This window comes from Quercus lobata, chromosome 3, assembly GCF_001633185.2.
Source record: "Quercus lobata isolate SW786 chromosome 3, ValleyOak3.0 Primary Assembly, whole genome shotgun sequence".
Classification (NCBI taxonomy): domain Eukaryota; kingdom Viridiplantae; phylum Streptophyta; class Magnoliopsida; order Fagales; family Fagaceae; genus Quercus; species Quercus lobata.
This window is the reverse complement of record NC_044906.1, coordinates 33,007,231-33,035,230: the sequence shown is the minus strand read 5'-3', so window position 1 is coordinate 33,035,230 and position 28,000 is coordinate 33,007,231. Positions and strand designations below refer to the sequence as shown.

The 28,000-nt window shown below is 38.3% G+C and overlaps 1 protein-coding gene across 1 annotated transcript; it reads right to left on the bottom strand.

Annotated features, from left to right (window-relative positions):
* Positions 1 to 2: 2 nt before the first annotated feature.
* LOC115980773 lies at positions 3 to 3,439 on the bottom strand. The gene is made up of 3 exons (XM_031102992.1): positions 3,335 to 3,439; positions 653 to 916; positions 3 to 447 (listed from the first exon to the last, which is right to left on the bottom strand). Exons 1-3 carry the CDS (start codon positions 3,437 to 3,439, stop codon positions 400 to 402), a joined length of 417 nt encoding a protein of 138 aa, XP_030958852.1. The 3' UTR covers positions 3 to 399.
* Positions 3,440 to 28,000: the final 24,561 nt, after the last annotated feature.

Here is a 28,000-nt window from a genome sequence, read left to right as displayed (position 1 = left end):
CATAGGTTCTTACATAAATAATCTATAGGTACTTCAAAGGTCAAGATAAGAAAAATATGTAGAATCAATTAATTTTCTTTTACATTTTCCAAAACACATAAATTTCCCTGCACACCTGCCAGAATTCCTCTGATAAATAATGCAATTGTGTGATACACCTTTGAAGAAAAATCCTTTTGAAACAGTGCTTAATTCAAGCATTGGTACACCAACTTCCTATATTCACAAAGACGCAACTCTTGGGCTCCCTACAGGCTAATCAGTGTATAACAAAAATTTTCTTCTAGGTTGTTCAGTAGAAAACTAGCAGTAGCTTTACATGCCAAGTTAGCAAACTATACCACCATCATCAATCATGATCAAATTGAATGTCCATCAGCTAAATTCTTCCACATCTTTTCATCCAAGGCATACATTTGGATCATCTTCATCAGAGTCAAACTCAACCTGCATGCATAAATCACTACATTTGACATCATGAAAAATAATATCATTAAAAAAAGAATTAATTAATTGGTTTAATCAAAATAGTATAATCCAAAATAAAATTATTTGTTAACTTCAGAATCTCAATACACCCTGTCAAATTTAGTACCAGTAAGCAGTATCAAGAACGATGCCAAAAAAAAATAAAAAATAAAAATTGGCTCACATTTTCATCTCTGAACCACTTCCCCTGACAATCACACTTCCAACCTGCAGCTGTAAACTTGAGCTCCCTCTCTCGGTGCTCTCGGAAATCCAAATGCAGTTGCACAACCACCTTGTCAGTGGCTTGAATCATAGGGCAAGAACTATTTTGACTCAGATTAGAATTCCCATCAGTAAGGTGGTCCAGAATTAATTGTAAATCACAGTTCGCATTGCTGGATTTCTGCTGAGGAGTTTTGTTGTTAAGTATCTCCGAAGCCACATTCTATGTCTGTTCAATCAATGGTTTCCCAATTGAGTAAGTACACATCCCAAAAAATCGGTTAAACCTATTCATATCAACCCAATTGGAATCACAACTTTAGTTACCACCCAACATAGCATGACCAAAATTATAGGATCTCCATACCATTACAAACAGAACCACCCTATACTCTAATACACACTATCACAGCACATCGAAACATATAAACCTTAAACCATTGTCTTCTGGGTAAAAAGAAGACAATCATCTATAATACTATTGTTCAAACAGGATTTAGCTATTTTCTTTTAATCTTACTTCAGCAATTAAAAATTCCAACAAAATATAAACAACCCAGAAAATCTTTAATAGATTCAAAGCCTCTAAGCTACTTAAACCATCTGTTTCAATTGGTTTGCTTAAGCTGATTTCAAATCAAATATTTTCAAAAAAACAATATAATAATATCTAAACAGGAAAAAATTATCAGATTCAAGCTAAACCAGCATATGGGTAAGCATAATAACATCATATAAACAACAAACAAACAAAAAAAAAAAATCTCCTTTATTATTTTCTCAGCAACCAAACAACAGGGAAAAATGAAAGCAAACACAATTTCAAGCTAAAAGCTAACAGTTTTCTCAAAACCCAAATGCCAAAAACATAAATCAGATCCATTCTCCACTTCAAACTTGAACATCACAAAGATGAGAGAGTACCATTTTGGTTGGGGCTTAGGAGGAGCCAAATCAGAAACCCATTCACAAAAAACAATAAATTACCCAAATCAGAAACCCATTCACAAAACACAAGAAATTACCCGATAAAAATAAACAAGAAACACTGATCCATATGTAGCTACAATATACAAATTTATGCAAGTTCACAATCTAGACTCACTCAAGCACTTTATCAAACACTTTATGAGCAATACTTTGAAACTTTAAAATTTAAGGAAAAAAAAAAAAGCAATCAAATCTGAAACCCACCCACAAATAACATGTTATTACCCCATAAACAATTAATAAGAAATTACCCAATAAAATCACAATTTTAAGAACATAGTTATTTGATCCAACTCAAAAGAAACCCATAAAACAAAACGAAAAACAGAATTTACCTTTGAAAGAAAAACCCAGGCGTGAGAGACGATTGATTGTGAAGAAGTTGTGTGAGAGAGAGACAGCGTGAAGTGTGGAAGAAATCGTGTGAGAGAGAGGCAGAGGGGTCTTCAAGGCTGAGAGAGTTGAGAGAAATTTGAGACTAAAGAGAAAATAACGTGAATAATACGTGAATTTATTTTATATACTCGGTTTGTAATTTTATTAATTTAGAAAGGGTAAATTGGGAAATTTATCCACTCTACTCTCCCTCCATCTCTCTCCAATTTGGGAGAATTAAAAATGAGGAGTTAGAGGTGGTTGAAACCCCTCCAAACCCCTCCCCCTCCTTCCTTAAAAAACTTCCAAACAAGGTAATTGAATTACTCTCCCTCCCTTTACTTTACTCCCCCTCCCTTTTTTAACTTCCAAACAAGCCATTACCAAGCTGCATGCCAAGACCTTTTGGAGGAGCAGTTGCTGCTGAAGGTGGAGGGCCTAAGAATTGGGGAAGACATTGTCAGAAATGTTCTAATTAAACTAAAAAATATGCACTCAAACTAAAATAATAATAAATATTCCAGAAAAGGTTGACCTAAGATCACAAAGAGCAGCCAATGGAAACCTTAAACTAACAGTGAAAAAAATGTATTTGGAATATAATCCTTGCTTCTAGAGATTAATGCATAACTAAAATTTTAGATGAACAACATATTACTAATAGATGACTCACACAAACTTAAGCATGTACCACACATCAACATCCCTAATTGATAAAAAAAAAAAAAAAAAAAAAATGGGACATTTTTGTAAAATTCATGCAGACAAATAAGCAGAAACCTTTAGACTTGTGGTTCGTTTGGATTGAACTTATTTTTGCTGAAACTGAAAACTAAAAACACTGTAGCAAAATAATTTTTAAATATGTGAATAGTGCCATGGGACCCATTTTTAATATTTTTAAATTTGTGAACAGTACTGCTACAATGCGTAAACAGTGATTTTTGTCTCTGCACAGTAAATTCATGTGATTTTATTGTTCATGCGCTAAAAAAAAAAAAAAAAAATCCAAAACGCTAAACACAGACGCGTAAAACGCGCAATCCAAACAGGTACTTGGTGGAAAATAATTCAATATCAGTGCTCAATCCAAACCCAAAACCACTTCCAAAACCACCACCACCACCACCACCACCACCACCAGATATGCTTATATCACTAAAGCCACTCTCAATCCCTCCAGAGCCCATTGACTGACACATGCACAGAAGTGTTAATTAATTGCAAATCAAGACATGCACAAGAAGAGAATGCTTGAAGAACATAACAATCATACACAATTATTACTACTACTACCATTCATTGCTTCACTTTTCAAGTAGTGAAACCCTTCAGTGCCTTCTGTACCACCACCATTACTGGTTCCCTCTTCATCACCCATCACTTCAGCACTTAAAAAAACCCCAACTTTCCAAAAATTAGGGTTTCAAAATAACACCTACATTTCAAGATTCAAAATTTTCCATGAATTATCCCATAACAACTTCACAAACACCAACAATAATAAACCACAAACTAACCCACTAAAGCAAAAACCCACTGTTTGTTAGCCAAGAAAACGAAGGAAAATAAACGAAAATGCAGTTTTCAAATCCCACGTTTTCTCTGACTCTTGGTTTCTTTGGAAATGAAAAAATTCAACAAAACCAAACCCAAAATTTGCTAATTTGCTATCTAAAGTCACCAAGAAAGAAAATAACACATTTTCTCGCCTTATTTTCTCAGCAACCAAATAGAGCATTATAAAAATAAACAAAAGAACAAAAAATTAAGAGAGAGAGAGAGAGAGAGAGAGAGAGAGAAATTGTTACCTGAGTGAAAATTTTGAAGCCCTTAAAAGAATCGAAACCACACGAAATCCTAACCCTAACCCTAAAATTTCTTCTGTTTTCTCTGGTGGTGTAATGACTTGGAGAGAGAGTGTGTGTGTGTGAGCGTGTGTGTCAGAGGAGGAGAGAGGAATTAATTTATTATAAGGGGTGTGGAGAGAGAGAGAGAGAAAAGTTTTTGGGAAAAGAGCCATTGAAATTGGGAGTTTTTTGAATTTTGAGTGAAAAGAAAAAGAAAGAAACGAGGTGGTTGTCTTGTCTTGTGGGGTCTAATGAGTGCTACTGCTCACGCTCAAGTCAAAAAAAATTTTTTTTCCTTTTCTTTCCCTTAGTCTTTGTGCCTATTCCTGTTATTTCTATTCTTTTTTTTTTTTTTTTTTTGGTTAAAACGGTTATTTCTATTCAATCATTTCTTATATAAGTCTATTTAGATACCGTTTATTTTGCTGAAAACAGAAAATTGAAAATAATAAAAAAGTTATTGTTTACATGTTGGTGTGGGTTGTTGTTCGTGTGGGTGAAAGAGACGCTGATCAATTAAAAAAAAAAAAAGGGAAACACGGAAATAATTTCTATCCAAACGCTCCCTACAGTAACATAACTATTTTTGTGGTAAACTCCTAAAGCCATTTATTATAATCTATAAAAGAAAGAAACCAATTAACAAATAATCAAATTCAGCGAAAGGAAAATAACAAATAATAAATAATAGCCATGTTTTAAACATTTGCTGAAAAAGATAGTCATGTTATAGGGATGCAACATTACAAACATTAAATATAAATATAATAGATGCTTAATTCTTTTAATATATCCGGAGTTTTTTTTTTTTTAATTTTTTTTTTAACTGCTCGTAAAGTAGTAGCAACTCGCAAACAAGTGGGGGGTTTAGTTTAAGACATTTTAAAAATATATGTGTAATTGGCTTGTATCAATACTGTTGAGTTTTGCTTATCAAAAACAAATATTATTGAGTTTTCAATGCACATAGTTGTTCTTTAAAAGATTGTGTTAGAATTCAAAAAATATATTTTTAATAAGTTTAATTTAGTGATGAGTTCTTTGGAATTCTTTTTAATGGTGAAAATGACACCATTTTTGCCCCATATTTTGGCTTTGTAACACCCAATAACCTCATGAGGCTTAGCAAAGAAAATCAAAGACAAAAGTATAATGACTGTGACAATGCTAAAAAAAAAAATTTCCTCCAAAAATACATGGTTCGATATTGATGAATAAATAAAATAATTGGAATTGTTAGAGCAAAATGAGTTTAAGAGGTTTGGTTTGCAAGGATTTTAGAATGTGATAGGGGTATTTAAATTAAATATAAATCTTTGATGAAGTTATTAAGAATGATGAAGGGAAATTGTTGCACTATTTCTAGGAGGAGAACTTGTCTTTTGACAAGATGTTCACACCAAGATCCATAACATATTTTTGTGGTTGACATTATCGTTATTTCCTTTTCATCTCAAATTACACTCACAATCTATCTTTGTAAGTCCAATCAAACCAAAGTATAAGTTTCCATAAAGAAAAGCCGACAAAAAAAAAAAAAACTCTCACTTGGTTTGGGCGTATCTATTTCTACAACACTTTTACAACAAATCTTAGGTGACATGTTGTTACTAGTTTTAATTTAATTTGTATGGAAATCTAACAAAAGCAAAATTCAATTTTGAATATAATTAAATTTTCTCTAAGCATTAGTGTGTGTGTGTGTGTGTGTGAACCGTATATAGTCATGGTATATATATTTGGTTAGATTTTTTATGTTTATTTATATTGAACTTATCGTTTTCTACATTGTATTAACTCACTTGGCACACAAATTAAAAAAACTTACATTAGATAAGATACATGACGCAAAATTAAATTGTAATTAAATTCTAAATTTTATATTGAATTAACTAACTTGGCATAAAAATTTAAAAACTTAAATTAGATGGAACATGTGACGCAAAATTAGACTTCAAATGAATTCCAATTTGAAATCTAATTAGATTTTCTCTCAGTTTTACCTATTAATATACACTAGTGTATAACCTTATGCATATGCACGGGTACAAATAAATAATCATATTTATACGGTTCAAAGTATGCCCTTTTTTTTTATATAGAAAATGTTTAAATTATACAATGTATTAACTTACTTTTTATTTTTAAATTATACATTCTAAAATATGTAATGGTTTCTTATTATTATTATTATTATTATTATTATTTAATGAAAGTTCAAATAGTGTAAAAACACTTTTGAATGTTTAAACCCCCAAATTACAACTTAACCAATTCAAGCATTATGTCAAACAACTAATGTGCGGAAAATTAACATAAGCTATAATATGGAATTGGAAAAACTATCTAAGCCAAATTAAAATCACAACCCACAGTAGATAATAAAAGGTAAAGATAAAAGGGAAGGAAGATGCAAATACAAAGACAACACGCGATGTGTTATCGAAGAGGAAATCGAAACCCTCGGCGTAAAACCTCTCCGCTGCCCTCCAAGCGGTAAACAATCCACTAGAAAATGTAGTTGGGATACATGGACAGCAATAGACCCTCCAAGCCTAATCTACCCAGTGCACCTAAGCCCTCCAAGCTTCTTGCTCCAACGAGGTTGCGCCGAACCTTTTTCTTTTCTAGCTTCCTGGATTCCGCTACTAGACCATAGCATCAACCAATGAAGATTGGTTCCTTCCTAACTGCTTCCCAGAACACCAAACAGCCTTCTCACAGTAATGGATATGGTGAGAACAAGGTTTTGGTAAAAAACCTCTCAAGGGTTTAGCAATGGAGAGGAAGAGAGTTGAGGAATTTGAAGAGGCACTTATGTAAAGATTGAAGATGAATCAATCTTGTTTTACTCTAGGGTTTCTCTCTCAAAATTCTCTCTGGAATCTCTCTTTCTTTTGTGGGTATAAGGGGTATATATACTAGGGTGAGAGATGAATGTGAAACGTCAGGTTTTTCAAAACAGAGCTGGCTCGCAGCTTGTCCTTGCTACTTGACTGAGTCGCGAGATCCAGTCGCGAGATAACCTATGGCCAGTTGTCCTGTAGTGCTCCAGCTAGCATGACTGTTCACCTTCTGTCATGCTTGGTATGTGTGTTGCGTCTGGCGGCTTGCAGCCGCGAGTCACCCGCGAGGCCAAGCCGCGAGTCTCTGTTTTCTTGCACACTCTTGAGCAAACTTCACTCTATCTCACTCACTGCCCTTACAACAAACCCACCTAAATACAGGGTTACTAAATGCTGAAATACAAACAAATTTGACACGGAATAAAGCCAATTAGATGGTTGAATAAATTCAACCTTACATTTAAAATTTAATTGGTTTTATACTCTTCGGTTTTTGTATCCAATAATTCACTTGCTACAAAAATTGAGAATCCAATTAAAATCTAATTAGATTTTCTCTAAATTTTGGTTATTAATATATATATATATATATATAGATTTAGGGTTGTGAATTAGGCATGTTCCACATGAGGGCTAGGATTAATTCAAATTTGATTATGTCCTCATTAGTGACTATTATATTTATTTGGCTTAGGCTTGAAGCTGAAGGATCATGGTGATGAAACTAGAGCAAAGTAAGCATTGTTTATTTGGTTTGCGAATTGAGGTAAGTGAGACTTTACACACTACTCTCCTTCCCGTTATCTATATTTGTTGATAAACCATTTGGATGTTCAATTTTCATATATATATATATATATATATTTCTTGAATCTCCTTAACGCATTGATATCTTCTTCAATTTTTTTTTTTTGGTGACCCTTTTTAATGCATATCACTTTCTTGTAACTATTGAACTGTTGTCTTTGCGAAATGAAATTAATCTTGCTCGTAAATATCCTTAATTGAATCTTCTGCAATGAATTATTTGTTTCAGTGACCCGCCGCAATACATGGGCCATTAATATTTGGATCATGTGTTTAGTGTTGTGGAGGTGGATCATATAACCGCATTTTTAACATGCGGCTATTGCTCTTAGAAACGTCACTATAGATCCATTTGGTCTATAGCCACATTTCAAGACATGGCCTAAACACTGTAACTATAGATTTAAAAGGTCTATAGCCAAATGCTGCGTTTAACAAACACGGCTATAGGTCCTCAACTTACAGCCACATTTAAAAAATGCGGCTAGAGACCCTTATATTTTTTTTTTTTTAAAAAAAAAAAACATTGATTACCAAAAATTAATTTTCGGTAATCAAAAGTTTTTTTTTAAATTAAAATTTTTAAAATTAATACTTTCAAACTTTAAAATTTCAATTTTAATTAAATTAAGAAATTCAAGAGAAAAATACAAACCCAGCAAATTCAAATTCAAACAAAAACCAGAAAATTTCAAAATTAATCAAACATAACATGCTCACAATACAAACACAACATGCTCTAAAATACAAGAAAACAGTACAAGAACACAAACAGAACATCTCCTTCAATGAAATCAACCCAAATTGAACACACAGCCTATTCAAGGAAAACAAAAGCACAAGCTCAAAAATACAAAAGCACATGCTCAAGAACACAAACCCATTTGCCTTAGTCTACCTGAAACCCACATCCAAACCCACTTTGAAATCAAACTCAAATCCAAGCTAAAAATGTGGCATTTTGAACCCCCAATATCAAATCCCAAACAAAAATCAGAAAATCCCCATAACAGAAACACAACCAAAAAGAGTCTATATGCTCAAACCCAAAATTAATCAAAACACAATCAAACAAAAGAAAATAATTTTCGGCCATGGGTCAGGGAAAAATAAAGCAAAGAGAGATAATTTTTTGAGGCACTTTAGTTTCATTGATTAAAAATCTTCAAATCTAAAGCAAAGAGAGACTCAATCTTTAGATCTACTGCAAAGAGAGACAGAAAGTTAAGGGGAACAAAAATGAGAAGGAATAATGAAATATGGCCGGTATTTAAAAGAAAAAAAAAACCAAAATAAACGATGTCAGTGGATAAGAATAAAAAAAACCAGATAGCTCGGATCCTCCCTACTGTTGCCATGATGTTCTGGTAATGACCCAATTTTTCCGTTCATCCTCTCATCTAGTCCACCTTCTTATCTTCTTCTTCTTCTTCTTCGCGTAAAAGTCCCAAAAGCCAGACCTCTTCCTTCTTTTCTATTTTTTATCTTTTGTTGTGGTTATGGACGGTAGGTACAATTAATAGCTTTTTAACTTTTAAATTTTTTAAGACAAGTGTAGCATTAATGGCCTTTAAACTTGAAGTTTGGGCAGTGTGCTTTGATAGGACACTAACCCACGTGAACTTAATTCAAAGTTTTTTTAAACCTTAAAAGCTTCCGGCAGCAAGTAGGAAAAGACAAAGTTGCAAGATAAAGTTGCGAGTATGAAAAGACATTAATTATTTATTATTATAAGCTCTTTGAGATGTTGCTGTAGAACCGATAGCCATGTTTTTAAACACGGTTATAAATATAACCTGTAGCTATATTTTAAAAATGTAACTATAGGTTTTCTTTTAAAAAAATAAAAAATTATTCACTTGGATATATAGTCATGTTTTTAAATGCAGACTTAACTTATAGTTGCAATTAAATACTGCAATTATAGGTCCATATTAAAAAATAATAATAATAATAATTATTATCTGCTAGGCCTATAGCCACATTTTTAAATGCGGCTATAGGCATAACCTATAACCGCATTTGAGAAATGCAGCCAGAGGTTAGGTATAGCCGCATTTTGAAAACACGGCTATAGGTCCTCCTTTAAAAAAATATATATATATTCAACTGGACCAATAACCACGTTTTTACATGTGGCTATAGACTTAACCTGTAGTCGCGCTTTAAAAATGCGGCCATAGGTTAGCTATAGCCACGTTTTTAAAACGCGGCAATAGACCCTATCCAAAAAAACACAGCTAAAAACACTTACAAACGCGGCTATAGACTTAACCTATAGCCGTAGTTTAAAAACGGGGCTATAGGTTAGCTATAGCCGCATTTTTTGTAAACGTGGCTAAAAAAAAACGCGGCTATAACTCGCATTTTTTGTAGTGAGTGTTGATGGTGGATTATTTATTTTTCAGTTACAACACCCATGAGGGCAATACACTGGAGTCACTTTATCCATAATCCATGCATGGTGGTTTATCTCCTATCGTTACATAAGTAAACACTTCTTATTGTATCGGAACAAAATCTCACTTGATTGATCTTTATGGTGCTTTTTCTGTCAATTAGACCCTTTCTTTATCCATAGACTAAAGGATCTAGGCATACCTATTACACATAGGAGTGACCCTTCATGCGGAGGCAATACACAGGACATGGCATATTGAATTCAATAATTGTGACATTATATTTGCTATACATATAACATGACCAATCAAATCTTTTCAGTATGCACAACTATCACATTCTTTTTTGTGCCTTGGTATATGTGGAATTTATTACCTTATTGTTGGCTATCCTTGTTAACTCTTCATTTGGGTTTGGGAATTTGATTTTTTGAGAATTCTGTGGGTTTGTTGAGAATACTAGCAATAGTTTGGCTTCAAGCTTGCTGGAAATCTTGTTTTGTTTTGGTGTTGCTTTGACTGTGTCTTTTCCACTTGTTTAGCTTTAAGCTTGATGGAAATTTTGGTTGATGGAGGGTAGTTGGTTGAGGAAGAAACAAAAGGCTTTTTTGTAAGCAACTTCCTTGAGATGACCACAAAGAAAGGCATTTTTCATGTCAAGTTGACGAAGAGGCCAACCACTAGAAGTAGACAAAGACTAAGGCATGGAAGTACCAGCATAGGGTTCACAGGTAGATCAATATAAAGTGTACCACCTGGCAAGGTGGGAGTGTCAGAGTCAATCATGACCATATGTGAAGCTGGTGTTGATGTGGAGGAGTCTAGTGGTAAGGAAACTGGAGGAGCTACACTTGCTTGATGAGAAGAGAGGAACCCACTTGAACATTTAGCATATGTAGAGAAGCTCCCACTAGTTGTAGCAAATGAAAATAATGATTTCGGATCAGTATATGAGAGAATGGATTCATCAAACACAACATGAGGAGATATAAATTCTCTTTGTAGGCGGATGAAGACACCGATAGCTTTTTGTGTGGGACTATAGTCAATGAAAATACATGGGTAAAACTTCAGTTCAAATTGTTCTTGGACTGATCACGTAAATATGGGAAGCAACGATGCCCAAAAACCTTCAATGATGAATAATCTGGATGGACCTTAGGAAGTTTAAAAAATGGAGTGTCCATCCCAAGTACGGAAGATGGTAGTTGGTTGATGAGATATACAGCAGTCAGAAAAATTCAATCCAAAGATTCTTAGCCAACTAGCATAAAACAACATTGTAAAGCCAGTTTCAACAATATGTCGATGTTTTTCCTTTTGTAATCTCATTTTGTTGAGGTGAATGTGTTATACAATGCTGCAAAGTTCCAAATAAGATAGAAAAGCCTGTAAGGAAAATTCACCACCTCCATTGACGAACATCCATGATAGGTCGTTCGTAAGAGTGACGATCACAACTGTGTCCTTTGTAGAGACGAAAGTAGGGGCAAGACCACGTCGACACGATCAAAGGCATGTGTGCACACATTGATGGCACAGATAAATGCCAACTGGGCAGCTGGCAATCCATAACTACGCCGAGACAGTTACAAAAGCAGTAACGGCACAACGGTCATCCATTATGCCTTAATTGAGATTATCATTACCCATTAAATGCAACGGTCAGGAGAAAAACGCTTAACCCAGCATTTAACGGACATAATTGCACTAACCTGAAGTAAGCTATAAAATGTGAACCCAGCACTAAGGTACGACACATGTAAAATTACTAGAGAGAAAGAACTGTGAGAAAGTTTATTCTGGGAGTACGTAATCTGACTTAAGCATCGGAGAAGACATTCCTTTGCCGGCGAAGACATTCCTTTGCTTTCTTCTTGTCTTGACAACAGGTCCCACAGATTGTCCATTGCACTGACGAGGAACATACTGATGAGGTACATTTTCGGCTTCATCAGTTTGGCGCCGTCTATGGGAAACGCAGTGAGTTAACCCTTACTCAAACCATCGTGCTCCTACCGATAAAGTTCTTGTCTCGAGATGGACAATGAAGCGGCAGGGCCTCCAGATCCCGTGGGGAAAGACAGCAATGAACTTGGATGGCATGCTTAAACAGGCAGATTCGCCTTTCACACCCGGTGTCTTGGAGTGCCCCCTGCCTCCAAAATTCCGTCTGCCGTAACTAGAGTTCTATGATGGGATGAAAGATCCCCTCGACCATATAGGGGCCTTCAAGACCGTTTTAAACCTGCAATAGACCCCAAACGAGGTTATCTACAGATCATTCCCTGCCATCCTCAGAGGGGCTGCAAGGGTTTGGTTTAGTAAGTTGCAGCGTCTTCCATTACAAATTTCGAGCAACTCAATGACTCGTTCGTTCGCCATTTCATTAGAGGACAACATCATAAAAGGCCAACCTCTTACTTGTTAACAGTAAGGCAACAGGAAGGGGATAGCTTGAGGGATTATATGAAGCGGTTCAAAAAGGCAGTATTGGAGATCGATGAAGCTGATGATCAAGTCATCATGGCGACCTTCCAGGCAGGACTCAATAATCCCGACCTCATCTTTTCATTAGGAAAAATGCCATCAACCTCCATGATGGATCTGCTGTCCAAAGCCTAGAAGTATATGAAAGGGGAGGACGCCTTTACAGCCAAGGGGCTAATGGGAAAACGGAAGAAGGAAGAGACCGGCGAGTCCCATGGAAAGAAGAAGGATTGCAAGGATTCATACTTAGCCCTGACACCCCGAAGAAAAAGATGAATTTCACCCCGTTGGTTATGCTAGCGGACAAAGTCCTCATGCAGATAAAGGATGAACCAGGGCTAAAGTGGCCTAAGCCGATAAGTACGTCCTCAAGGAAGCGTGACCCGAAGAAGTATTGCCGTTTCCATAAAGATCACGGCCATTATACTGACGAGTGCCGCGATTTGAAGGAGCAGATAGAAGAGCTGATCCAACAAGGAAAGCTTCAAAAGTTCATCAAGAGGGATCACTAACCTCGGTCAAGGGCTGACTATGAAACCCATGGTGATGCCAAGGATGATGAACAAGACCTTCCAAAGCAAGTTGTAAGGGAGATACGGACGATAGCAGGAAGGCCCGTATCAGGAGGGTCATACAAGTCTTTGAAGAAGATTTATTATAGGTAGGTCAATAGTGTCCATATGAAACATCCATTCCCAAAGTACTGACGGTCAGAGAATGATGACATCACGTTTTCTAAACGAGATGTAAGTGGGATAAAGCAACCCCATGACGACCCACTTGTTATCATGTTGGGAATAGAAGGATTTGCCACGAGGGGAGTGTTAGTTGATAATGGAAGCTTGGTAGACATAATGTATATGACGGCCTATCAGCAATTGAGATTGGATCCTAAGAGGCTTAGGTCCTTTAATTCTCCATTAGTTAGTTTCAGCGGAGATAAAATTTACCCAAGAGGAATTGTCACGTTATCCGTTACAACTGGAACACACCCAGCACAAGTGACAATTCAAGTAGATTTCTTGGTCGTCGATTGTCCGTCGTCCTACAATGTCATCTTAGGACGACCCACTCTGAGCAAGCTTAAGGCTATAATGTCGACTTACTACTTGAAAATGAAGTTTTCAACTCTAAACAGGGTAGGCCAGATATGTGGAGATTAGCTATTGGCCAAGGAATGTTATCAAGCTGTCCTGGCTTCAAGAGAGAACCACACGTGGGTGGTGGAGGAGGAACCAAAGGAGTCGTCCTAAGAGTTGGAGGAAGTAAACCTGGTAGACGGGGATACAACGAAAGTGAAAAAGGTGGGGACAGGACTTAGCATAGTCTTAAAGAGTAGGATTGTGGAGTTCCTCAAGCAAAATCTAGACGTCTTTGCTTGGACTCACAAAGACATATTGGAGATAGACAATGAGGTCAAAGAGCACAAGTTGAATGTCAACCCTACCAAGAAGCCCGTCTAGTAGAAACGACAAGTTTTTGCCCTAGAACGGAACAAAGCAGTTATGGAAGAAGTAGAGAAGCTTTTGACAGCTGGATTCATCCGGGAAGTCTATTATCCTGAGTGGTTGGCCAACGTCGTCATGGTCAAAAAGTCCAACGAGAAATGGCGCATGTGTGTGGATTTTACAGATCTCAATCGAGCCTGCCCTAAGGACAGTTTTTCACTCCCTAGGATCGATCAGTTGGTGGACTCAACGGCCGACCATGAGTTATTGACTTTCATGGACGCATTTTTAGGCTATAACCAGATCCGCATAAACAAGGAGGACCAAGAGAAAACTGCATTTATTACTAGTCAAGGGTTATATTGCTACAGGGTTATCCCTTTCAGCCTGAAAAATGTAGGAGCCACTTACCAGAGGTTAGTAAACCAGATGTTCTGCAGACAGATTGGAAGCAACATGGAGGTATATGTAGACGACATGCTCATGAAGAGCAAAAAAGCAGAGCAACATCTAGACGACCTTAGGGAGACTTTCGACATATTAAGGAAGTATCAAATGAGGTTGAACCTAGCTAAGTGTGTATTCGAGGTATCATTTGGCAAGTTCTTGGGGTTCATGGTCTCGCAGAGGGGTATAGAGGCTAACCCAGAGAAAGTCAAAGCTATATTGGATATGACGTCCTCGAGGAGTGTGAAAGAAGTTCAGAGATTGATGGGGCACATAGCAGCCTTGAACAAGTTTATGTCCAGAGTGACGGACAAGTGCCTCCCATTCTTCAAGACGTTGAAGCAGGCTTTCCATTGGACAGACGAGTGCGAAGCAGCTTTCCAAGCTCTCAAAGATTACTTGTCCAAACCACCATTGTTGAGTCCGTCCTTCGAGGGGGAGGATTTATTCCTGTACTTGGTCGTCTCTCAGACAGCGGTAAGCTTGGCACTCATCAGAGAAGAACTCCAGGTTCAAAGGCTAGTTTACTACACAAGCCAAGTTTTCCAGGGGGCAGAAGCAAGATACCCAAGGATAGAGAAGCTAGTCTTTGCCTTGATCGTTGCATCAAGGAAGCTCCGTCCTTACTTCCAAGGACATAGGATACTGGTGATGATGGACCAACCATTGCGAAAGGCCATGGGCAGGCCAGACGTAGTAGGAAGAATGGTTCAATGGGCAGTAGAATTGAGCCAGTTCGATGTTGATTACAGGCCTATGACAGCGACCAAGGCTCAAGCACTAGTAGATTTTGTCGCTGAATTCACTACGGCTGAAGAAGATCCAGAATTAGGGTACTGGATGATGAACACAGACAACTCAGCGGCATCTGGCATAGGCGGAGTAGGTGTGATTCTCTTCTCCCCTGAAAAAGACATCCTCAAGTATGGGGCAAAACTCCAATTCCCAGCGACGAATAATGAAGCAGAATATGAAGCCGTCTTGATAGGCCTACGGGTTGCAAAGGCTCTGGGAGTGAGAAACCTGAAGTTGAACTCTGATTCAAAACTCATGACCGGATAGATGAATAATGAATACGAGGCTAAGGAGGACAGAATGAAGAGGTACTTAGCACTGACTAGTCAGTTAATTTCTAACTTTGATGATGTCAAGATAAACCAGGTACGCCGAGAAGAAAATTCTGAAGCAGACAAGGTTGCCAGACTAGCATTGTTAGAGACCAGCAAGAGATGACTTGATTTGTTAGTGGAGGTGCAGTATCTCCCAAACTTCGAAGGACTTGAAGTGAGCTGTGTACTGTCAGGAAAATGCTGGATGGATCCAATAGTCACTTACATCAAGGATGGCAGTCTTCTGTCAGACCCAGTCGAAGCTCAAAAAGTCAAGATTAGGTCGTCCAGGTTTACAATCTTGAATGACGAGCTGTACAAAAGGGGATTCTCTCAGCCTTACTTAAAGTGCCTTGGCCCAGGAGATGCTGAATATGTTCTAAAGGAGATCCATGAAGGAGTGTGTGGGAATCATTTTGGACCACGCTCACTCGTCAGTCAGGTTATTCGCGCAAGGTACTTTTGGCCAATAATGCAGAAGGATGCAGCTCAGGTCGTCCAGAAGTGCGACAAATGCCAACGATTTAGGAATGTGTAGCATGTCCCAGTAGAGCATTTGACAAGCATAACTTTACCTTGGCCATTCCCCACGTGGGGAATCGACATAATAAGCCCCCTACCTCGTGCTAAGAAACATGTAAAGTTTTTGGTCGTTGCTATTGATTATTTTACGAAGTGGGTGGAAGCAGAACCTTTTGCAGTCATAACAGAGGTGAAGATACAGCACTTCGTGTGGAAGAATCTTGTTTGCTAGTTTGGAATCCCTCGCATCATCATCTTTGACAATGAGCGACAGTTTGACAACAGAAAATTCAGAGATTTCTGTAGAGACTTGGGGATAAAGAACCATTACTCTTCACCTAGTCACCCATAGGCCAATGGCCAGACAGAAGTTACAAATTGAACTTTGCTCAAACTGATCAAAACCCAACTTGAGGGGGGCAAAGGGGGCATGGCCTAACGAGCTCCCAGGAGTTTTGTAGGCCTACAGAACGACGGTAAGAACCCCAACGAGCGAGACTCCTTTCAAGATGACTTTTGGAACAGAAGCAGTGGTCCCTATGGAGATTGGAGTATCAAGCATTAGGAAGGTGTGGTACAACGAGCAAAGTAATGACGAAGGTCTCAAGTTAGCCCTGGATTGTTTACCCGAAGTTAGAGATGATGTTGTGTAGAGAATGGCCCTATATCAGGAAAGGATGATGAGGTATTACAACTAGAGGGTCAAGCTAAAGTGATTCAACCCAGGAGACATGGTCCTGCGGAAGGTTTCACAAGCCACCAAGGATCCAAACAACGGAAAACTAGGCCCCAACTGAGAAGGCCCATACAAGGTCATCCGTTACTCAAGAAGGGGTGGCTACTACTTGGAAGACACAGAAGGAAAGCCTTAGCCTCGTCCATGGAATGCTAAAAATATTAAGAAGTACTATCAGTAAAGGAGCAAAGCCTCAGCCTTAATAAGTTCTAGGATTTGGAAAACCTCGTTTATCCACTCACAGATAAGCGAGACATCAGTTTTCATTACGTATTTGTACTTTCATTATGCATATATTTCATTTCCTTCCAATATTTTATCTTTAGCACTTGTTGTGTTTCCTTATAATTCTCTTTTTATAAGCAAGGATGAATAAAACAGGCCAAGCGTATATAGAATCATTTCCTTTCAAATGATCGCAACAATAACATTTCACGGAAGGGCTCCCTAAAGTTAAGGATAGAAATTCCCGTCAATACGAATGACGAGGATAAAAATCCGATGAAAGTGATAAAAACTCTAAGTTTAAATCACAACGATAAAAAATTCCGTCAATGAGAATGACGAGATTAAAATCCAAGCTTAAGTGTTAAAAACTCTAAGTTTAAATCACAAGGATAAAAAATCCCAACAATGAGAATGACGAGATTAAAATCCACTTTAAGTGATAAAAACTCTAAGTTTAAATCACAAGGGTAAAAAATCCTGTCAATATGAATGACAAGATTAAAATCCAATTTAAGTGATAAAAACTCTAAGTTTAAATCACAAGGGTAAAAAATCCCGTCAATATGAATGACAAGATTAAAATCCAATTTAAGTGATAAAAACTCTAAGTTTAAATCACAAGGGTAAAAAATCCCGTCAATATGAATGACGAGATTAAAATCCAAACTTAAGTGTTAAAAACTCTAAGTTCAAATCACAAAGATAAAAAATTCCGTCAATGAGAATGACGAGATTAGAGTCCAGTGAAAGTGGTAAAAACTCTAAGTTTGAATCACAGGGATGAGAAATCCTGTCAATATGAATGACGAGATTAAAACCCAACCTAAGTGATAAAACCTCAAAGTTTAGATCACAAGGGTAAAAAAAATCCCGTCAACATGATTGGTAAGGTTAAATTCTGACTTAAGCAATAAAAGCTACGCATGTGAATCACAAGGGCAAGTACTCCATCAACACAAACAAGAATCAGAGCGATAGGGGCAAACATATTCTATGAAAAACCTTAGGAACATCATCAACAGAAGAATTTAACAAGCAAGGTTATAATTCTAAGCACAAAAGTCATAAGCAGTTTGTAAGACGGCCCCAAAACCGAGGGGAAACCTGTCATTTCAAAAAAGTTGAAAGCCTCAAAGACAAGGAGGCAGCTGTTCGTCATCAAAAATATAAAACCCCAAAACAAGGGGGTAACTATTGTTTTCCAAATAAAAGAAAAAAGAAAAAAGAAGGAAACAATGATGAATTAAGAAGGAAGGGCGGAGGATTCGTCCATGTTTTTGCCATCAGTTGCTTTATCTTTTTCTGGAACACCAGACTCGTCCCTCTCTAGTTCCTTAGACTTGTCCTCAAGAATCTCGGTATCAATCTTCTCAAAATCTAAGTTGGAAAAGTCTACCGCCATGCTATGGTGCTTCATCGTCCATCTGCGTAAGAGCTCAAACCCCTTGAAGTACTATATGAACTGGAGGTTTGAAAATTCTTTTGACCCTTTGAACTTCTTAATGACCTTGGCCCTTTCCTCGTCAATCTTCAAGAGAGTCGCCTGAATCTCTTCGTCTTTCTGGACGACCAAAGCCTTCTCCACACGAAGGGCTTCTATCAGCTCCTTTATCTTCTAGTTCGCCTCGTTCTTCTCGTTCATAGTAGCGGTTAAGTCCTTCTTCAATTGAGAGCATTCAACCTCCATGGATTCCGCCTTCGATGTGGCCACCACGACCTTCTCCTCTGTATTCAGACAGTTTGTGGTAATGCGCAATGATTCCCCAAGGACCTGATTGGAGTAAACAGAAAAAAGAAAAGTTACACTTGTGTACAAGACAAAATCCAAAAGCGACACTAGAAGAACAGAATTGCTTACCTGCACTAATTTGTGTATATGTCGACTGACGAGCTCATAAAAAGGAATAGACGACAAGCCCTTCAGCTTGTCATTGGTGATAACATTGTGCGCATGACCCAGGGCAATAGCAAGGTCATCCCACACACTCATCCTAATCTTGCTCTTCCCCTTTGAGTGAGTGAGTGGGGGAGTTACCATAATTACCTCCAGTGAGGGGGTTGGAGAAGGAGGAGCAACATTAACAGTAGGAGAAAGGGCAGCATCAAGCTTTTCATCACCAAACTTCCTTTTCTTCGAATTAGATGTCAACTTGGCTAGAGGTTCGTTCTTTAAGTCCTTAATACGAGCATACTTATCTTTACTATATCTAGTTGCCCTTTCCTTTTTCTTTTCTTTTTTTCTTTAAAAAAAAAAAAGAAAAAAGAAAAAAAAGAAAAAAGAAAAAAAGAGATAGAGGGCAACCAAGGCCAAACAAGTAACAGATGGAGTTAGAAAAAACTGACGAAGTGAGCAAGAGCGACGACGAAGTTAAGGAAAGCAATGAAATTGAAAAGGTTAAGGACAGATAAGATCTTACTCTTTTCCTCTCGAAGAATCTTCTCCAACTATCTCGAAGGTTCCGGACCTAAGCAGTAGGCATATAATTGACGAGGATCAACAAAATCGTCAAAGTCGTCCACTTCGCGAGCGTAAGCAAGTGCAGCGCGAACACAATGATGGTACCGGTCTTCTAAGTCAGGTCGATCAAGCGTTGCAGCAGATCAAAAAAAAGAGATTCATTAGACAAAGAACCCAAACAATGAAAAGAAGCAAGGAAGAATGACGGAGATACGCACCAAGGGTTGGGACTTCCCATTTTCACAGTAATCTGGGGACTTCTCCCCAGAAGTCATCAGACAGAGTTTCCCAACCCTTACTTGAGACAAAGAAATACTGTGATTTCCAATCATGGAAAAAAGAGCGAAAACCCCTAACTACCCTAGACTTCCTATCCCACGGCAGGAGTTCAAAATAGCCATTGTGGGTCGAAGCTTTTAAACGGTACAAATACAAAAACTCATTCAGGGTTATCATCTCCCTGTCACAGGCATACAACCAAATAGACATACAACTAATGATTGTCCTCTAAGAATTGGGGACAAGTTGACCTGGAGTGATTTGAAACTCGTCCAACACTTGCATGATAAAGGGATGAACAGGAAAACAGAGACCGCACAGGAAGTCGGCCTCATAAAAACACACTTCCCCGTGGGCAAAATTACAAGCCTTTTCACCCAAACGGGGCAATCTGACGGAGATTCCTTTAGGGAACTGGAACCTCTTCCTGTAACCCTTCAAATGGCTTTCTTTGAGGGAACAAGACTCTGAAAGAGCATGCAAAGGCCGCGAGGTTGAGGTTGAAGGCAATTTGGAGACGGCAGTGTTAACAACTTGGTTTAAAGACTCAGCATTGGAAGACAAACCGATCTCCAACTCACTGGACCTGACATCATCTACCCTATACTCGATAGGGTCCATCTCTAAGTAATACCTAACTAAAGATTGACGGATTAGGGGATAGAGGGTGAACAAAATGGGCCTAATAGCAAAACTACGAGACACAAACAGACTTAACTGGGGACGCCGACCAGAAGAGTGCTCAAGGAAGACTCCCAACTTGGAAAAGAAAAAAGAGACCGAAGGGGGCTCTTGACTGAGATGCTTAAAACCAACCATTAAAACGAAAAGTGAAGAAACCTTACTAGAGATTTTGAAGATGAAGATCACTTGGCGCTTCGAAATCTAGGCAAAATAGGGCGAAGGTAGGGGAACGGTTTTCTCTAAAAGGGAAAACCCAAAATTAAAGCACGCCAAAACCGATGTAACTTCGCACGCACCCCCAATCGAGAACCAACGCGTGCCTGTTTCTTGAAGAAGCAGTCGCTTCACATTTAAACCAAAACGATGGATTTCAAAAATTGCAGAAAATTGGATCATCGCATCCAATCACATTCCTAAGATCGTCCAAACTCATGACAACCACGGAATGGGAGGGCAACTGACAAACATCCATGATAGGTCGTCTATAAGAGCGATGATCACAACTGCGTCCTTTGTAGAGACAAACGTTGGGGAAAGACCCTATTGACATGATCAAAGGCATGCGTGCACACACTGATGGCACAGATAAATGCCAACTGGGCAGTTGGAAATCAATAACTACGCCGAGACAATTACAAAAGCAGTAATAGCACAACGGTCATCCGTTGTGCCTTAACTGAGACCGTTGTGCCTTAACTGAGATTATCATTACCCATTAAATGCAATGATCAGGAGAAAAATGCTCGACCTAGCATTTAACGAACATAATTAAACCAACCTGAAGAAAGCTATAAAAGGTGAACCCAACACTAAGGTACGACACATGTAAAATTACTAGAGAGAAAGAACTGTGAGAAAGTTTATTCTGGGAGTACGTAATCTGACTTAAGCATCGGAGTATTCTCAGCTGGCCTCACACCAGTGAAGACATTCCTTTGCTTTCTTCTTGTCTTGACAACAGGTCCCGGAGATTTTCCATTGCACTGACGAGGTACATTTTCGACTTCATCATCCATGACACAGAAAATTTTTTAATCTGGGACTTGAATTCATTTTCTACCATTTGTTGAAAAGTGAGAAAAGCATTGAGAAAATCATATTTATGCTTCAATGGGTACAATCATGTCGTCGACAAAAATAACATAATATTTGAAATGGAAAAACTTATATTCATACAAGCATTAAGGAAAATCTTAGTACAGGTTTTACCATTAAAATAAATCTGGACAAGGAATTGTCTGTCAAGAGTGAACATCCTTTGGATATATCACCCTTTAGTTTCACGTATGCATGAATAGTTTCTTTAGGACAATTTGAGATCTCTATCCAATGAAACGGCCCTTACAGACCTTTGGCACTTGAAAGTCTCTTGCATCACATGGGAGGATTACAGGCTAGTCAAAATTAAAAGAGAAATCCAACAAAAAACAAAAATAAAAATACTGTTAATAATACAGCTTACATGATAGTCAAGTTAAAAGTAAAAGAAATAAGAAGAAGGGGGAAAGGTAGCTCTATACCAAATCCAATTACCCAAGGAAAGGGTTAAAGAGACTCGTGAAGTTTGGGTCGTAATAAAACATTCTAAATCCAATTTCCAAACTACCCCACATGGACGCTTACACACACAGTTCCTTTGCAAATGTCACTTAAAGTCTCTTGCATCACATGGGAGAATTACAAGCTAGTCAAATTAAAAAAGAAACCCAGCAAAAAGAAAGAGAAAATACCGTTAATAACACGGCTTATATGATAGACAAGTTAAAAGTTAAAGAAATAAGAAGAAAAAGTAGCTTTGCACTGCACCTAATTCTATTACCCAAGGAAAGGGTTAGAGAGACTTTGAACTTTGGGTCTTACTGTCAATATTCCTAATTCAATTTCCAAACTACCCCACATGGACCCTTACACATGCAATTCCTTTGCAAATGTCACTGCTTGACTTGCTGCCATGGCCTCGCAAGTTCAATTGAATGTGGACTTTTTTTGCTCAAAGCTACTATAATGTATTTACACGTTTTTTTTTTTTTTTTTTTTTTTTGCCAGATTGGATTTGCTAGTCTTTAAAGATTAGAAGATCTCAGGGAATTTTTTTTATCTGAACAACCTCAAAATCTATTGCAAGGGTGATTGAAATTTTAAGTGATAGTAGCTAAGGAATAAAATTGGTAAAATCAATTTGATTCTAGGGAGTTTTATTTTATTTATTTATTTATTTTAAGAATAAGCATTTGCTATCGTTTAGGGCCTGTTCGGATTAAGGGAAGAGGGGAGGGGAAGTGGATGGAAGTAGAGTAAAATTGGCTGAAATTAAATAGAAAAATTTTGGGCCAATTCTACTCTACTCCCCTCTCTCCTCCTCAATCCAAACAGACAAATAGGATTTCAGAGGGTTTACCTATTTAGGACCGACTTGTTGCAAAATAGAGTCTAAAAGACTAACAATGAAAAAAAGAAAAAGAAAAAAAAGAAAACGATGTTGCACAAGGATAGTTATGTCCAAAATGCTACTCATTTTTGTGTTCTCATTTTCTCTCCACATTTCTCTCCAATTTGGGGAGAGTGTATTTTGGCAAGCCTAAGAATAAAATAGTTGGGCTCCATTAGTTTCACTCCCCTTTTCTCTCCCAACAAAATAACACAAAAAGTTATTTTCTCTCTCTCTTTCCATCATCTTCCAAATCTTCTCAACCAAACAGAGTATCATAGTTTGAGACGAAAATCAAACCTTAAGTAAAGTTCATGGATGAAAACAATACTTTAACTAAAAAAAAAATACTATTTGGAATGAGCACTCACACTTTAACAAAAGTTAGAATTAATAATTCACTGTTAACTTAAATAAGTTAAACCTGTGTACATGGTGAGACAAAATGGCTAAGTCCTTAGAGACAAACGAATTACTTAGTAGGAAAAGAGAGTATCCAAGGTACCTCATTTTAAGAGCATCTTTCTAATGTACCCTTAGAATCCTTTAATAAAGACTCATGGTGAGCTTTTCAAGTGTTAATTTCCCCTGGGCATGTGATCTGAGGAACCTGACATGTCCCAAGCTCTGTTCAATACTTAAATGGATAATATGAAGTATTAATTTACCCAAAGTATGTGGTCTGAGGCACTAGGCATGACTAAGGTTCTGTTTAATACTTAGTAAAATGACATGACGAATTAATTTACCCAAAGTATGTGGTCCGAGGGACCAGGCGTAACTAAGGCTTTGTTTAACTCTTAGGAAAGTGTCATGAAGTATTAATTTACTCAAAGTATGTGGTTCGAGAGACCAGACATAACTAAGGTTCTGTTTAATACTTAGAAAAATGTCATGAAGTATTAATATACCTAAAGTATGTGGTCCGAGAATCAGGCATAACTAAGATTCTGTTTAACACTTAGAAAAATGACAAGAAGTATTAATTTACCCAGAGTATGTGGTCCAAGGAACCAAGCATAACTGAGGTTCTATTTAACACTTAGAAAGATATCATAAAATATTAATTTACCCAAAGCATGTGGTCCGAAGAACCAGGCATAGCTAAGGTTCTGTTTAACACTTAGAAATATGTCATAAAGTATTAATTTACCCAAAGCATGTGGTATGAGGAACTAGGAATGGCTAAGGTTCTGTTTAACACTTAGAAAGATATCAATTTACCCAAGGCATATGGTCCGAGGAACCAGGTATGACCAAGATTTTGTTTGATATTCAAATAAATAACAGGATGTATAACGCATAATGTAATAAACCTAAATATGGCAGAGAAAACTTTCATTAATAATAATACCTCCTCAGGTTGTTTACATTCCAGGGACGTGGTACAACATTTCATCTAAATCTTCAAGATAATATGCACCTATTCCAGCAATTGAGGTGATCCGATATGGTCCTTCCCATTTGGGCCCTAACTTTCCCTATGTTGGGATCTTTGTAGTACCCAAAACCTTTCTTAAAACCAAGTCTCCAGGTGCTAATGGCCTTAGCCTCAAGTTGGCATCATACCCTTGCTTGAGCTTGTATTGATAATATGCCATTTAGACCATGGCATTTTCTCTTCGCTTTTCAATTAAGTCTAAGCTCTTCCATAATAGCCCATCATTGTTGCTCGGAGTAAAAAAACTCGTTCTCAGTGTTGGGAATCCAATTTCCAGAGGAATAACAGCCTCGGCTCCATAAGTCATTGAAAAGGGTGTCTCCCTTGTTGACCTACGAGGTGTAGTCCGATATGTTCAAAGAATGTGTGGCAACTTTTCTACCCATTTTCCCTTTGCATCATCCAATCTCTTTTTGAGTCTATTTACTATGACCTTATTGACAGCCTCGGCCTGTCCATTTCTTTGTGGATAGGCCAGGGTGGAGTATCTATTTGTAATACCCAGATCACAGCAATACCTCTTGAAGGCTTTGCTATCAAACTGAAGACCATTGTTCGAGATGAGTGTACAAGGGATTCCAAACCAAGTAACAATGTTTTTCCAGATAAATCTTTTGGCATCCATATCCCTGATATTTGCTAGTGGTTCAGCTTCCACCCATTTGGTAAAGTAATCTGTGCCGACTAGCAATCATCTCTTATTCCCTGCTACCTTAGGGAAAGGCCCTACAATATCCAAGCCCTATTGAGCAAAAGGCCAAGGGCTGGACAGAGGATTAAGGACACCACCTGGTTGATGAATGTTTGGGGCAAATCTCTGGCATTGATCGCATTTTTTCACATACTCTTATGCTTCCCTTTGCAAATTTGGCCACCAATATCTCTGAGTGAAGGCCCTATGAGACAAGGATCTGCCCCCTATGTGGCTTCTACAAATCCCTTCATGTAACTCTTCTAGGAGTAGTTCTACTACCTCTAGGTGTATGCATAGCAAATATGGTCCACAAAAGGAGCTCTTGTATAACTTTTGGTCCTTAGATAGCCAAAACTGAGGAGCCTTTCTCCGTACTTTGTCAGCCTCGGACTTCCCCTCAAGCAAGATATCTTCTTTAAGGAATAGTATAATAGGATCCATCTAACTAGGTCTTACTCTAACCTGATGAATATGGACCATCACTTTCTTCATCTCAGTAGGCTTACACCAGTCTTCAACAAGGATAACCCGAGGTAATCCCTGTGCCGAGGAGGTTACAAGAGTGGCCAAAGAATCAGCGTGTGTATTTCCACTCCTAGGGACATGCAGCAAGTTGAAGGACTCAAACCTTGACTGTAAGTGCCTAACCTGATTTAAATATTCTTGCATTCTCACATCCCTGACCTTTAACTCGCCTTTCACCTGGCCCACAACTAATCTTAAATTCGTAAATATCTCCACTGCTTTTCCACCCAATTTCTAAACCATGGTTATCCCTATTAGCAGGGCCTCATATTCATCCTCATTGTTTATGGCCGAGAAGCCCAATCTTAATAATTCCTCAATAGTGATTTTTTCAAGAGAGATCAGAACTAGCCCCACTCCTAATCCTCTTTGATTCGCTGCATCATTAACGTATACCCTCCAGGGAAAAGGCTCTTGCAGGGAGACCACGCCAATTGATTTTCCATCCATGTTTGGCTTTCCAACTTCTTCTTCCAATGAGGATTCAGCAAACTCGACCACCAAATTAGTAAGGACTTGACCCTTGATAGAAGTGCGAGGCATGTATTTGATATCAAAAGCCCTTAGGATCGTACCCATCTTGGCAATCCTTCCTGTGTAATCAACACTCCGGAGTAGCAATCTAAGCGGAAGTTAGGTTAAAACAACAACCGTATGGGATTGGAAGTAGTGGGGAAGCTTACGTGTAGTATGCACCACTGCCAAAATGACCTTCTCCAATGGTAGGTATTGCACCTCGGCCTTTTACAATGATTTGTTCACATAATAAATTGGCCTTTACACACCACTATCAACCTGTACTAGCACCAAGCTCACCGCATGGGGAGCCACTGCGATGTAAGCAAACAAAACCTCATCCACCTCGGGTTTGGACATAATGGGTGGCCGAGAAAGGTATTCATTTAATTGCTGGAAGGTCAGGACACACTCCTTGGTCCATTCAAATCCCTTCCATTTGTTTAACAACTGGAAGAAAGACCTACACCTGTCTACTGATCGAGAAATGAATCGATTTAGAGCAACAGTCATCCCTGTCAACTAATGGACCTTTTTGGGATTCCGAGGTGGTTGCAAACTATTAATTGCTTTAATCTAGTCAGGATTGACTTCAGTTCCATGGTGAGTAACCATGTACCCCAAGAATTTCCTTGAACCAACACTAAAAGAACATTTAGAAGCATTAAGGTGCAGCTTGTGTTTCCTTAGTATTCCAAAAATATTACTGAGGTCTTCAACGTGCTCGGATACCACCTTACTCTTCACCACCATATCATCAATATAAACTTCAATATTCTTGCCTAATTGTGACTCAAACATCCTGGTCATCATCCTCTAATAGGTAGACCCTGCATTCTTCAATCCAAAGGGCATTACTTTGTAATGGTAATTTCCAGTAAGAGTGACAAAAGCTGTCTTTTCCTAATCACCCAGAGCCAGTGGTATTTGGTGGTATCCCTAGAAGGCATCCAAAAAACTCATCTAAGGATGGCCTACAGTTGCATCCACTAGCTGATCAATCTGAGGTATGGGGAAAGGGTCTTTTGGACAGGCCTTGTTCAAATCTGTGAAGTCCACACAAACTCGCCACTTTCCGTTCTTCTTCTTCACCACTACAGTATTGGCTAGCCATTCGAGATAAAATACCTCTTTAATAGCGTTGGCTTGCTTAAGTTTGATCACCTCGTCCCTGACGGCATCAGAATGTTCTTTAGATGAACGCCAATGTGGTTGTTTTTTAGGAGTGATGGACAGATTAATATTCAGATGATGGCAGATGAAGTTCGGATCCACCCCAGGAGCTTCATAAGCATTCCATGCGAACACATCAATGTTCCCCTTAAGAAATACTACCAGCTCCTCCTTCTCCCAAGGAGGCAACTGAGCTCCAACCTAAAAGAACTTATCCGAATCACCACCTACAACAATTTTCTGTAACTCCTCACACTTCGCCCTTTCTAATGCCACATCTATGGGCAATACCAGAGTCCTTGATTGCTATAAACCCCTATTAGTGGAGGTCGATGACCCAACTTCAGGTTGATGCATGATTGCAACCACCAAGCACTGCCTGGCCACAAACTAGCTCCCAACTAGTTCCTCAATCTGATCCCCGAACGGATATTTCACTTTTAAGTGAAGGGTAGAAGAAACAGCTCCTAGTGTGTGAAGCTAAGGTCTCGCTACAATGGCAGTATAGGAAGAGTAAGCATTGACTAAAATAAAGTCCACCTCCACCACCTTTGAACCTGCTTGTATGGGTAGCCTGATCTGGCCTCTTGGAATAACAACCTTCCCATCGAAACCCAACAGAGGTGAGTCATAACTTGTCAAATCCTCAAATTTCAAGTTTAGTCCATTGTACAAATCAGGGTACATAATCTCAGCCCCACTACCCTGATCCACCAACACTCTCTTAACATCATACCCTCCAATCCTGAAAGTGATCACTAGGGTAACATCATGTGGTTGTATGGTGCCAACCTTGTCGTCATCCGTGAAACTCAGCGCTGGTCGGATCTCTATCCTAACTCTCTTCAACTCAGAGTTGGAG